The following is a 13,495-nucleotide window of genomic DNA, read 5'->3' on the forward strand; positions in this document are numbered from 1 at the left end:
GGCACGGGGCATGGATATGACGGCGCACATTTACACTTACGCGGCGTATCTCGAGATACGTCGGCGTCAGTGTTACGTGAGTCCGGGCCATTGTTTTTTACTTTATCAGATTTAAAACTTACATTTTTTGCATTTTAAGTCCATACTTCTATCCAACTTTCTTCTTAAATTATTTGGACGTTGGCACACCACTACCTGTGTATCCACACTATGACCCTGTGATGATGCATCAAATTCATCTTGTTTGTCTTTCTAAAGATGGTTTTCTATTTAAGATACCCTAATAATTTAGTTTATTCAGCATGGAATGGAGCTTAGTTATGTAGCATGAAGCTGTATATTCTGCAATATTTACATTTTTGGTAAACTCTTTGAATGAATCCAAGCTGAGATAACATGCACTGCATTGATGCATTAACACAATTTAACAGTAACCATGAGATAGAACAAAGTTCAGGAATCTACCTTTTATCCCATTGTTTTGCAAATCTATGTACACTACAAACTGTGATTGAATCTGTTCTGATATCGCTGTTTTACTAACCTGACAGCTTATTACTCTAAATAGAAAACTTTCATTTTGTTTGCAAATATCAAAGATTTTAACTACCAGCAAAAATCAGTCCTTACTTTTTACCACTTTAGCAGTGGCGACTGGTGCTCAAAATTTGGGGGGGGGGGGGGGGGGGCGCACAAACGGAAAAATAAATAAATTGCAGCCTCACCGTGCCCAGCAATTGTAGCCTCACTGTGTCCATCAATTTTCGCCACTGTGCCCTTAAAAATGCTGCCACTGTGCCCATCAATTTTCGCCACTGTGCCCTGTAATATGCTGCCACTGTGCCCATCAATTTGACGGCACTGTGCCCTGTAAAATGCCCCCTCCCCGTTCGGCACTTATCTTTCTGGGGTCAGCTATCCTGCTTCCACCGTCCCTCTATGTCTTCTCCCGCTGGCTCTGATAGGCACTTCCAAAGCCAACCAGCTGCCGTTATTTAGATGGTCGGCGCTCACCAGGGGGCCGGCCATCTGAATAGTGGGCGGCAGCAACAATACAAAGATTCATGCAATGCATGAATCTATGTATTGTATTTCAGTGGCGGTGCAGGAGTGAGGGGGCGGCGCTCCTGCGCCCTCTATGGTCGCACCGCCACTGCACTTCAGCCCCTGACCATTTGGCTGGCCAAAGATCGGAGCACTTTTTGCGATTCGGCACTGCGTCGCTTTAACAATTGCACTGTCGTGTGACGTGGCTCCCAAACAAAATTTACGTCCTTTTTTTTTTTTTTTTCCACAAATATAACTTTGTTTGGTATTTGTTCACCTCTGAGTTTTTTTTTTTTTTTGTGTCTTTTCTCTAATCAGCAATGTTGGCTGTATGCCCAGACATCACACACTGTGTTAATCGGGAAGAGAAAATCTGAACTTTCTAAACGGTATATAAATGGGAAGACAGCAGATATACATGTAAAACCTATGTAGGGAGATTTGGTTTATCCCTGTGTATCATCTGAGGCTGTTCCCTTCACTGGGTGTATGGAGGGTTTACATCCACTTTAAGGTCTGCATGAAGGGAAGGGTGATTGTGCTCCCCCACTGCCATACATTGCCCTTTAAAGGAACATCAGGCAGCCACCTTGGCACACAGCCTGCCCATAGTCTGCACACATCGATCAGCTTTGGAAGTCTAGCCAAGGCTGCAGGGATTTCCAGTGATCAGAAGCCCATCTACTGAACTGTGGCCTAAGGGGTTCAGCAAGTGTGTGTGTGTATATATATATATATATATATATATATATATATATATATATATATATATATATATATATATATATATATATATATATATAATGTGTGTGTGTGTGTGTGTGTGTGTGTATATATATATATATATATATATATATATGTATATATGTATGTTTTTTTCCCATTTCATACAGTATGGCTGAAGGGACACATGGTGCCCTCCTTATTTTTATTTTTGCCTTTACAGCTACTTTAACCACCTTTCAATTGCGAAGATAACCACAACAAACTGCTTTGATCATTCTTTGATTAAAGCAATATTAAAGTCTTGTTTTAAAAAATAAAAATAAAATGAATACAAATAAACTGTTCTACTAACCTGCTCTGTGCTATGGTTTTGCACAGAGCAGCCCGGATCCTCCTCTTCTCGGGTCCCATGCCGGTGCTCTTGCTGGGTGCCCCCAGCAGCTTCACACTGATCCACTGTGCTTTGGACTTAGCACGGTGTTGTCTGCTGTTCCCTGCTGTTTAGCTGGGCTTTCCCATAGCTTTCTAATATGTCCCCACTGTGTTGATGGAATTTCTGAAAGTGCACCAAAACCGCAGGGCATAATAGAAGTCTATAGAAAAGCACGGCTAGCCTGCACCATAACTGTGTGCACATTGCGCTGCAGCCAGAGTGCATTGGGGTAATGTGTTAAATGTTGACTTTGCAGTCGAATATTTTTTATTTTTCTCCCAGGTGTCTTCCAGGACAGCCCCCGAGAGATGGAGCTTCTCCCACTGGGGCTGGAAAAGCATTGCCACCAATCTTTTAAAAGGCGGTCCTACAGGAACCTTTAATAAGTCTGACCAGTTATATTGATTTAGGGTGTAGTAATAAAAATGTTTGTATTATTATATCAAAAATCTGCTCATCCTTATTTGGAGTTGGCAAGTCTGACAGTGCTACTAAAGTATGTATGGTATCTTAAAAACATATAGACATTTGCTGGGCGTAACACACACACACACTCTTTTTTTAACATTCAATTTTTTATTTAGTTATCAGAACATAAAATAACAGACAACCGCAAGGCCCCACTGCCTGTTTCCCTTAGTACGAATGGCGGCGCCGGCACCCGATCCGATGGACAGGGGGGGGGGGGGGCGACATTGCGGGCACCCTGGACAGGTAAGTGTGCTTATTAAAAGTCAGCAGCTACAGTGTTTTTAGCTGCTGACTTTTTTTAAAAAGATAATTTTTTTATTTTTTTCAGCTGGAACACCGCTTTAGGTCAATATAATAATCGTAAAATAAACACGCACCCATTCTTTTGCTGAAGATAAGGAAACTTCCAAATCTCAAAGGTGGAAATGACCAGTTAGGGAATGTGGCAGATGGGTCTCGTTGTACTATCGAAAACGTAAAAGAAGCCAGGGGCCGGTGCATTGCCATGAAATGAGATTTGCCATGGAATGAGATGGTCCGCCTCCATCTCATCCTATTGGCTCACTCATGTCACGTGACAAAACATCAGTCACAGCTAGGCTATCATAGGGAGAGGATCTCCTCTCCCTGTGATAGCCCGATAGCACTGTCAGCAGCGTGCCTCCCGCTCCCCGATTAAGTACACCCCGCGCCCGCTCTACTCCCCGTCCCCCGCACTCTACTCCCCATCCCCCGTTAAGGCTCAGGGAACGGGGCGAGTCTACGCTATTAGCGTAGACCTAGCGTTGGATACGTTAGTAGCGTAAACCTCATGCGCAGGTTTACGCTACTAACGTAGCCTACGCTAGGTCTACTGGGCTGGTGTTGTAAATACTGCGCATTCGCAGGTTTACGCTACTAACGTATCCAACGCTAGGTCTACGCTAATAGCGTAGACTCGCCCCGTTCCCTGAGCCTTAACGGGGGATGGGGAGTAGAGTGCGGGGGACGGGGAGTAGAGCGGGCGCGGGGTGTACTTAATCGGGGATCGGGAGGCACGCTGCTGACAGTGCTATCGGGCTATCACAGGGAGAGGAGATCCTCTCCCTATGATAGCCTAGCTGTGACTGATGTTTTGTCATGTGACATGAGTGAGCCAATAGGATGAGATGGAGGCGGACCATCTCATTCCATGGCAAATCTCATTTCATGGCAATGCACCGGCCCTCAGCCTCCTCTTTTATAACCAATTTTACATTTGGGTGAATGGAACCTTTAAATGGATTGGTATCTCTCCTATGTTACTCTTATAAAAGCCAAAGGGGGTTGTTGTTACACTTCGATTTATGTAGCCTTAAACTCCTTTCTTCCAGTGCACAATGTAATGTTTGTTTGCCATTCAAGATGAACTCGGTCATATTCAAATCCTTGTCCACATCCTACCGGGAAGCTGTCATCTGTCCTGTGCCACTCATAAGCGGTCACTGCGCTTTCTGCCCTGTAGCCACACATTTACAAAGTGTGTGTGTGTGTGTGTGTGTGTGTGTGTGTATATATATCTACAGCTGTAGAGAGGGGAATATCTTGGTGCTAATTATTGGCCCAGTACAGTGGCCCCTTGCTGGTGGGATCACTTTGGTAGGTTTGGACTAGGATCTGAACACGGCTGAGCTAACCCCTACTAGCATTGCATCCGATGTGAGTATTTGCTGCTGTAATTGAGACATTAACATTTGGAATTGCCTAAAATGTTTATACAGTACTGATGAAAAGTTTAAGACCACTTGAAAAATGGCAAAAAATCATATTTTACATTGTTGGATCTTAACAAGGTTCCAAGTAGAGCTTCAACATGCAACAAGAAATGAGAGTGAGACAAAACATTTTTTGAGCATTCAATTTAATGAAATCAACGAATAAACTGAAACAGGCTGTTTTTCAGCTGATCAAAAGTTTAGGACCACACCTCCAAAAAAAACCTAAACCCCCCCTCCAAAACAGAAATCCAACTTCCAAACATGAACTCAGTAATGAGTAGCTCCGCCGTTATTGTTGATCACTTCAAAAATTTGTTTGGGCATGCTTGATGCCTCGCGTTTCCATGAGGTGAGTGGGAACATTTCTCCAAGTGGTGAAGACAGCTAAGAGAGCACTCGCCAGCACGCTCGCCGCTCATGGAGAACTGCAAACCATCTGCTGTAATAGTAGCTGTAGTTCATTCACAGAATTATGTAAATTAATGATACAGCCATGTAGGCAGAGCCCCTCATGGCCGCTCTGTTTTTAAATTGTGACAGTGGGTGTGGGGAGAAAAACCTCTGTCCACGGTCATGAGAATGCTGGAGCACGTTAAGTCTTAAAGGTGAACTTGTCCTTTTAAGTTATAGGTAGTAGTTGAAAAAGTAGCACAGCCTAGGCACCACTTCTCACCATCCATGGTAATCACAGCTGCTGCCAGTTTCCATTGACTAGCGTAAGAATTACAGTGAGTTTGGGGGTAATAATCAGTGTTGAGTCTCTCAGTATGAGCCAGAGGGGTTAATGATGATTGTTTCACCTTGAAATAAGAGCCCAAAAGGTGACAGCTGAGTGTGCGCTCTCCTCTCCACACTCCTCTGGAATAATACGTATTATTATCCTTTTATTTCTAGCTTGTGGTGGTTAATGATGGTTGTTGGTTCTTTCAGTTTGTGCTCGACAAGTTAAAAACAGACTGATATTCTGCTGGCACGTTTCAGATTCACTAGGTGCTACCAGTTCTGCCAACATTCATTTATTGGCTCCTTTGCAGAAATGACTGAGGTGAACTGAGTTTTCTGTAAAGAGCTATAGAATATGGCAGCAGTTTATGAATTAAAATAAATGGACTTAGGAGATATATATATATATATATAATTACACTAGATGATAACCTGTTAGCGTGGGCAAGAGTTGGAAACCCTATCCAAAACTAAGAAAAAACATTTTGATTGGACATGTACCGTATTTATCTGGGTATTGCGCGCTATTTTATTTGAATGATCTCATTTGTCTCTGGCAGGTTTTGCAGTAGTTGCGACCCTTTTTATCCCTAGGCATTCTTGTTTGTTAAAGGATAAGATTACCTAGGGTTGTCCCGATACCAATACTAGTATCGGTATCGGGACCGATACTGAGCATTTGCGCGACTACTTGTACTTGCGCAAATGCTCCCGATGCCTGACCCGATACTTTTTTCGTCAGCTGGTGGAGAGGGGGTGGAGAGCAGAGCAGTCCTCGTATAGAGGAGAGCTGCTGCTGGAGGGACACAACGGCTTTCATTTGAATAGCTGTGTGTTCCCCGCCGCGCCTCTCGTGTATAGACACTCCCCCTTGCCCAGAAACTTTGAAAGACAGATCACCTGTCCCAGGATTGGACGAGTGATCTGTCTATCAAAGTGTCCGGGCAAGGGGGAGTGTCTATACATGAGGCGCGGCGTGGAACACACAGCTATTCAAATGAAAGCTGTTGTGTTCCTCCCCAACCCATCCTCTCCCTGCTGTACTTGCCACTTAGCTGTTAGGACTCCTGCACTCATTCCACTGATCTTGTACTGCCAGGATGAACCAGAGGGAATCTAATTGATCAGCGTCCCCCAGTTTAGGATGGCGCTGACCAATCAGAATCCATCTTGGCAGTGCAGGAGAGTGAGCAGCAGAGATTTCAAATCCCTGGACTGGTGGAGCCTGTGTGGGAGCCCTTATAGCTAAAGATTGCTGGTGTTCACCTTTTTTAGAGAAAAATTGTAACGGTGACCTAACACTTCAAACATTGCTGCTATTTTGGTTGGTTCTTTCTGTGACTTGGCTTTCTATTAGGGGACACAAGACTGCATTATGCACATGGCTGCATTTGGGGACACAAGGCTGCATTTAAAAAAAAGTATCGGTAATCGGTATCGGCGAGTACATGAAAAAAAAGTATCGGTACTTGTACTCGGTCCTAAAAAAGTGGTATCGGGACAACCCTAAGATTACCTTTTAGAACATTTTTGCATGTGATAGGATTAATGTAAAAAAACTAATACATTTTGCTTTTCACTTTATACATATTCATCATTTGCAATAACGCAACTTGCACCACAGGTTCCAAAGACTGGCATTTTATTTCTGGTCTCCTAGAAAAGTCCTTTATCTTTCCATAGAGCAGGGTTCGTTGTGTTGAGCAAATTCAATGACAGCTTGTAGGTTTGGAATCTCTTACTATTGGACCTGTGGGTGAAACACTCTGCGTTTTATCTGTTGGTGGAGGACACACCAGGGTATTGGATTGATATTAACAGTTGTATAAACATCATTGATCAGAGCTGGGTTGAATTAACACTTGTTGTATATTTATAGATTGATGGAAATGAGCCATATATCCCGCGTCCTTATTAAAGCACTTTTGTCAGTATGGGGAATATATATGATTCGCCTGTGGGGTAATGAAGTCAGAAGTGATTAATGAGTGGCTTATGGATGGGATTACTCCTGGTTTATTGATCATTAGACATTCCATTCACAGCATTGTGCTAGTAAATCTCTACAGGTTTCTGGTGCTTCAGAAAAAGGGCCCCATGCAGCAGTTGGCAAGAAAGCCATCTTATTAAATCTCAATGTATTTTCCAAAAGTACATCAGAGGAGTGCTAAAAATATAATCTTCTTTTTTTTTTTTTTTTCTTAGCAGTTTGAGTAAACATAAACGTTTCACTGTAGCAGAAAAGGATTTTACCATTCTCCCCCAAAAATCGTATTGCCAACTATAATATTTTGCATTCCTTACAATTATTTTGCACGTTGTATGCCCACGCTGGCTGTCTATATGCACATTTCCTGGGTTTATTTAGTTCCAGGTAATTGCTTGATGGTTTACTTTTAAAGATACAAATACTGTAGCTGCTGACTTTTAATAGAACTACACTTGCCTGTCCAGGGATCCAGCAATGTTGTCGCCTGAACCGATTCTTCAATCGGCTTCGGGTCGAGGCGCCATATCACTAGTAAGGGAAACAGGAAGTGAAGCCTTATGACTGGTCCCGTAGTCTTCTGGAACCTGTGATATGTCCCAGAAGACTGCAGGGGAAGGGGGTGGCCAAACCTCTGGTTCAAATCGGCATGGTAATTGTAGCCAGAAGTGGGAGTGGCTACCTACTCATGCGCCTCCCCCCCAAAAGAGCTCTTGTGTGTTTTTTTTTTTTTTTTTTTATGGTAACCCAGCTTGTTCAACTACGGAGACCTGTTGCAGCATTGACTGTCAACATTAAAGCGGATGTGCCAATAAAAAAAAATATTAAAAGCCAGCAGCTACAAATACTTCAGCTGCTGACTTTTGATATTAGGACACTTGCCTGTCCTGGAGTCCAGCACCGTCCGCAGCAGAGGACAAGCGATCGCTCGTCACTCTGCTGCTCCCCCCGCCATCCTCAGTGAGGGAACCAGGAAGTGAAGCTCTCCGGCTTCACTACCCGGTTCCCTACGGCGCATGCGCAAGTTGCGCTGCGCCGCTGATTGGCTCCCGCTGTGCTCTGGGACCCGAGTGTTCCCAGAGCACAACAGGGGGAGGACGGGAGGTGACGTTTTGCCCGCAGTAAACCCAAAACAGTGTGGCCGGAAGTGGGTGCAAATACCTGTCTTTAGACAGGTATCTGCACCCCCCTTCCCCTGAAAGGTGTAAAATGTGACACCGGAGGGGGGGAGGGTTCCGATCAGCGGGAGTTCCACTTTAGGGTGGAGCTCCTCTTTAAGTTTTGGGGGCCTCACCTGCGGCCCCTAACTTAATTTTGAGGGCCACAAATCTTAATGTAATGCTGGAGAGAACTGTAAGATGCCAGAATTTGCTAAAGGAAATGGCCAGAGACTGGGTATAGCTTGTTAGAAAAGACCGTGAGCTAGTGGGGATGGTATTGAGGCTATTGCACCTTTTTACAAATCAATACTTTCACACAGACTGTGTAATCAGACAGGGCATCCCATGTTAATCCAACCATCAGCTAGCTAGGAGATATGTGCTTTGATAGACCATGATTATCTTGGGCTCCAAGTGCTTGCCCGAGACGGGGGGGGGGGGGGGAGACATGCCATCAGGTGCGTTCACCTCGGGGCTGAGCATAGGACAGCTGACAGACTATCCTCCTCGCACATTCACCTTTCGTAGCAGGGGAAGGGAGGCGTGCTCCCTGTACATAGAGGTGGTGACAGCTGTGCTTTTACCCACCAGAAACACTAACCCCTAATTCAGCACAAACCAAATGGAACTGGGGAAAGTAAAAAAAAAAAAAAAAAGTATAACAAGTTTACAAATGCTGTTTATGCCCTTGGGACTTTTTTTTTTTGCTCTTTGGCAGCTAGAATCCACACATTTATTTGTTTTATATTGTAGGCATTCAATTTGGAGTGTTTTGATAGCATTGTTTGGCTTTGTAATCTTGCATTCATAATAATTTTGTTTTCTGTCTTGTTCAGGGCTTATATTTTGCAAGACTTTCCTACGTTGAGTTGTCCTTTTCTAGTACCCTGATCTGCTGTTAAACTAGAGTTGAAATCCATATCAGGATGGCTGATGTTCCGAGTTCGGTATATGCTTATTCCTGGGAGGAAGATGAGTGCCTGGAATATTATGGCATGCTTTCCTTACATCAGATGTTTTATGTAATCGGTTCCCAATTGACCGAGAGTGATGTTGATGCCCTTTCTTTCCTTTTGAATGAATCCTACCCTTTCGCTCACCCCCTGGACCCTAGCATCTGGACAGTGGAAGAAGCCGATGAGATGCCTAGCAATGCCTTACTGTCTGCCTGGAACAAATGGAACCGGTGCTCCAAACCTAGCAATGATTTGGAATTTTCTGAGGCCCGAAGGCCTAAAGATGGCATTGAGCTACTCTATGAATTGGAGAGAAGGGGGTATTGTGCTGAGGACAACTTCCAACATCTGTTTCAGCTTCTAAGGGTATTGACACGACATGATCTCCTTCCATACGTCTCCTTTAGAAGACGTCGTACAGGTAAGACCTCAACGCCATCACTAACATTTTTCTTTTTTTTTAATTACATAGATTTGTTTCTAACCTTTTTAGTCAAAAACAAAATCCCACCTTTTGCACTTAGCCGGCTTTAGCATCCCTTTTCTTTAGTAAATCAACAGCATTATGGCTGACCTGCCTGGCTAGTGATCTTCTTCGGCACTGGCCATGGCCGCTGCCATATGGGGTCTTTGCTGTCTTTAAAAATTTTTATCTTTTTATTAGGAGAGTGTAATTCCGCTTTAATACAAGGTGCGTGTATGTCCGTACAGCCGCTGCATCTCCATTAACTAATGCTAGGTTAGGATGTGTTAATACAGTGATCTGTGGTGGTGTTTTTTTTTTTATTTTTCTATTTCCTTCAGCCTGCTGGGGTTAAACCCCAAAAAATTTAATCTAGTGCATCTTCTAGTGTGTACCAGTCGTGTCGTCTTTGTAAATGTAAACAAAGGCTGTACAGGTCAGTGTACACATGGGAATGAAGCCCGAGAGCCGATTCGCACACAGGCGTCCCGACTTTGGGGGCGACTCGGCAAGGCGATATCAAGGCAACTTGCAAAATAACTTCTGTATTGAAGTCAATGCAAGTCGCCCCTAAAGTCGTACAAGAGCCTTTTTCTAAGTCGGAGCGACTTGCGTCGCTCCTATTAGAACGTTTCCATTGACTACTGCGGACCGCGACTTGCCAGGCCTCTGTGAACCGGCTCTTACAGTTTTCAACTTTATTATTTCGACTCTATTTTTTTCAATGCATGTTAATGTTTAGACAAAAAAAAAAACTTTTCTGTGTATTGTTTCTGATTTATAATATGTACATGGGCGCAGGCTTTTTTCTTACACGTATCATGCACTGCTGTGTGGTTGTGCTTTGCCACTTTTCACAGTGCAGTTCAGTCATCTGAATACAGTGCACTTCTGCCTGTGAAATAGAAATTGTGGCAAATCGACATTTATACAAGATAGTTTGCAAACCTCTATATTTATATATTGTACTGTAAATGTGGAGGGCTCTGGGCTAAAAATACATAGGCGTTATTATTTGGATCTTCTGCTGCTCTAATATTACTAGTTGTAATTTTATGATGAATGACGTTGGCATGTATTGAGTCCATTTGAGAGCCCAACCTAGCTGTAGTGTACAGAGTGCTCTAGCTCTGCAGCCATCTGTAGCGTCCCCCCCCCCCCCCTCCTTTTTATTGACAAGTGAATTGCAATGCTTGTAGAATAGGTTGGAATGTTTTTAAGCATATCAGTGTTGGATCTTCTGCATATGGGCTTATCTGAAAAAGCAATGTTTACAGAAATTTTTACAGGGTATTGGCAAAGCTCTATTCGTTTTTAAGTAGCTTCCATCAAGCGCAATATCCGTCTTCCTCAAACTGACGGTGCTTTTAAAGTATATGTCGGTGTTAATTTTGGCAGAAAATTTCGTTTTAGTCTTGGGACTAAAATGGCATTTTTAGTTTTTAGTCCCATTTTAGTCTTCTGCAATTGTTTGTCGTATTTAGTCGACTAAAATCTAATAAGTGTAATTAAATTGTAATGCATTAGTTAACGTTTCTCTACAATTTCCAAACTCATATACTGCTGGAGTGAAAAATCGAAAATTTTATTATTTATGGTATTGAGGTATGAACATGCTCTACAGACCTGTGTTAATTTTAAAGTCAAATTTCAATTTAGTTTTAGTCTTGGTCTTTTGACTAAAATGGCATTTTAGTTTTTTAGTTGTATTTAAGTCATCTCAATTGTTTTAGTTAGGGCCGAAAAAACGAATCGATTACAATTTTCATAATCTATTTATCGGCCTGTAACATAATGGGGTTAAAAAAAACTAGCCCTTTATAGTACAAAAAAGCAAATCGCTACTGTAAATATTACTTTCACTGTCCCACAGTAAAAAAAATTAACCCCTTGGGCCCTTTTCACATGGGGCGGATCAGTAATGATCCGCCCCGTGAACCTCTGCTTGCTTAGCAGGGATCGTTCCGTTGCCAGGGTGGTCCCCGCACACTGTGCAGGGACCGCCCTGTCTTTTCTCCACTCTCCCCTATGGGCGGATCGGATAAACACGGACCGTCTGTCCGTGTTCATCCGATCCGCCAGACAGATGGAAAAGTAGGTTTTTCCTCCGTCACACTTTGGCGGGTCGGATGTCAGCGGGCATGTCACCGCTGACATCCGCGGCTCCATAGGGGAGCACGGAGCGCCCGTTCAGGTCCGCAAAAAAAACTGTCAGGCGGACCTCGACGGGCCGCCAGTGTGAAAGAGCCCTTACAGTAGCTATTATTTGCTCTTTTTGTTTTTGTTTTGTTTTTTAACCCTTATTATGTTACTAAACCTCTCACGCCTGGGTTCGCACCTATGTTTTTTGGTGCTTTTTGCAGAAACGCACTACAGTTCATTTACATGATTTTTTTTCAGCTGCTGCGTATTTGGAAAGGGCAAGTACTTTAAAGCAAAACGGTGCTATTTTTTTTTTTTTTTTGGTTCAATTATACTTCAATGGAGAAGCTGCAGAAAAGCATGTAATGTGTTTTTGCAGCAATTTGTGTTTTGTATTCTGCCCAACAACAAATTGGCCCAAGAAAATGTAAAAATGCAAATATATATATATATATTTTTTTTAACGCTATTATGCGATTGATCGAAATAATCGGCTAACTTATCGATTATGAAAATAATCGTTGGTTGCAGCCCTAGTTTTAGTTGACTTAAATGTTTGTCGTTTTAGTCGACAAAATTAACACTGGTATATGTGAACCCTTAAAGTGTAAAACTACTCAAGAAGCTGACAATGCTGAGATGGATGTCTCTCATGCCTACTGTGATCAATGTGAAATGGGGGGGTGGGGGGGCTTGCAGGTCTGCCAGGAATTTCTCCATACAAGGTGAACAGAATGCTCTTATACACAAGTACATGGTACCATGGGCATATTTCAGGAATATGAAATGTTGGGGTGACCTATTCTTTAAAAGACAAGTATGGGTTTTCTTTTATTTTTTTTCCATCGTATTTGCCTAGGTGGATGCAGCATCGGACCAATGTTGCATCTGTCCCCCCCCGACACCTCTGCACTGAGCTGTAGAGGGGTGGGAAGAGCAGCCGTCTAAATCTCTCAGCTGCTCGCTGAGAGGCTGAGACAGGAATCAGTCCAGTGATGATGGCAGTAGAGAGCAGACTTCAGTCTGCTCTCTGCTGAAAACAGGTCACAGGGGTGCAAAATGAATTGAAGTCACTCTGGGTGACTCCTGTCACCCAGAGGAGAAGCCCAGCAAAATGAGCTCAGTCTGTACTTCTCCTTTTTTAATGGCTTCAATAGTGCTTATCCAAAGCTCTGCCAATTACAAACGCTGTTAGCATAACGTGCTGTAACCCAAATGCAGATGGCCTAAAAGCAGTGAGAAATTGAGACCATCATAAAGACATCATGTCTATTACATATTTTCATGTACTGTCTGCCAAATGTTTTAACAATTTGATATGCATTTACCAGTTTGTGGTAAGAGTTTAAGATTTGTTTGTTTTTCCTTTTTTTTTTTTAATCGTTTCACTCTTTGCATGTGCAAAAGGATTTTTTGCCAATTTTAGCATTCTGCAACTCCTGTCTGAATGTCAAGTTTTTCAAATGTGTTTATTTTTACTCTCCAGTATCCCCTGAACGGTATAACTATGGGCCTTCAGTTACGGACTCAAAAAAACAGATGAATGGATGTCTTAATCCAGCAACATCACAATCCAATGAAGAGAACTGGGAAACAGGTAGGCTGTATGAGTAGAATAATTTGTGTGTGTGTGTGTGTATGTATATGTATA

General features: G+C 42.9%; 1 protein-coding gene across 1 annotated transcript in view; it reads left to right on the forward strand.

Annotated features, from left to right (window-relative positions):
- Positions 1 to 13,495, forward strand: part of DEDD2 (death effector domain containing 2) — a 35,767-nt gene that overhangs the window by 5,890 nt on the left and 16,382 nt on the right. The window contains exons 2-3 of the mRNA XM_040327313.1: positions 9,120 to 9,660; positions 13,331 to 13,441. Coding sequence (XP_040183247.1) covers positions 9,210 to 9,660; positions 13,331 to 13,441 — 562 coding nt within the window. The 5' untranslated portion in view covers positions 9,120 to 9,209. The remainder of the gene's footprint in view (positions 1 to 9,119; positions 9,661 to 13,330; positions 13,442 to 13,495) is intronic.

This window comes from Rana temporaria, chromosome 10 (assembly GCF_905171775.1).
Source record: "Rana temporaria chromosome 10, aRanTem1.1, whole genome shotgun sequence".
Lineage (NCBI taxonomy): Eukaryota > Metazoa > Chordata > Amphibia > Anura > Ranidae > Rana > Rana temporaria.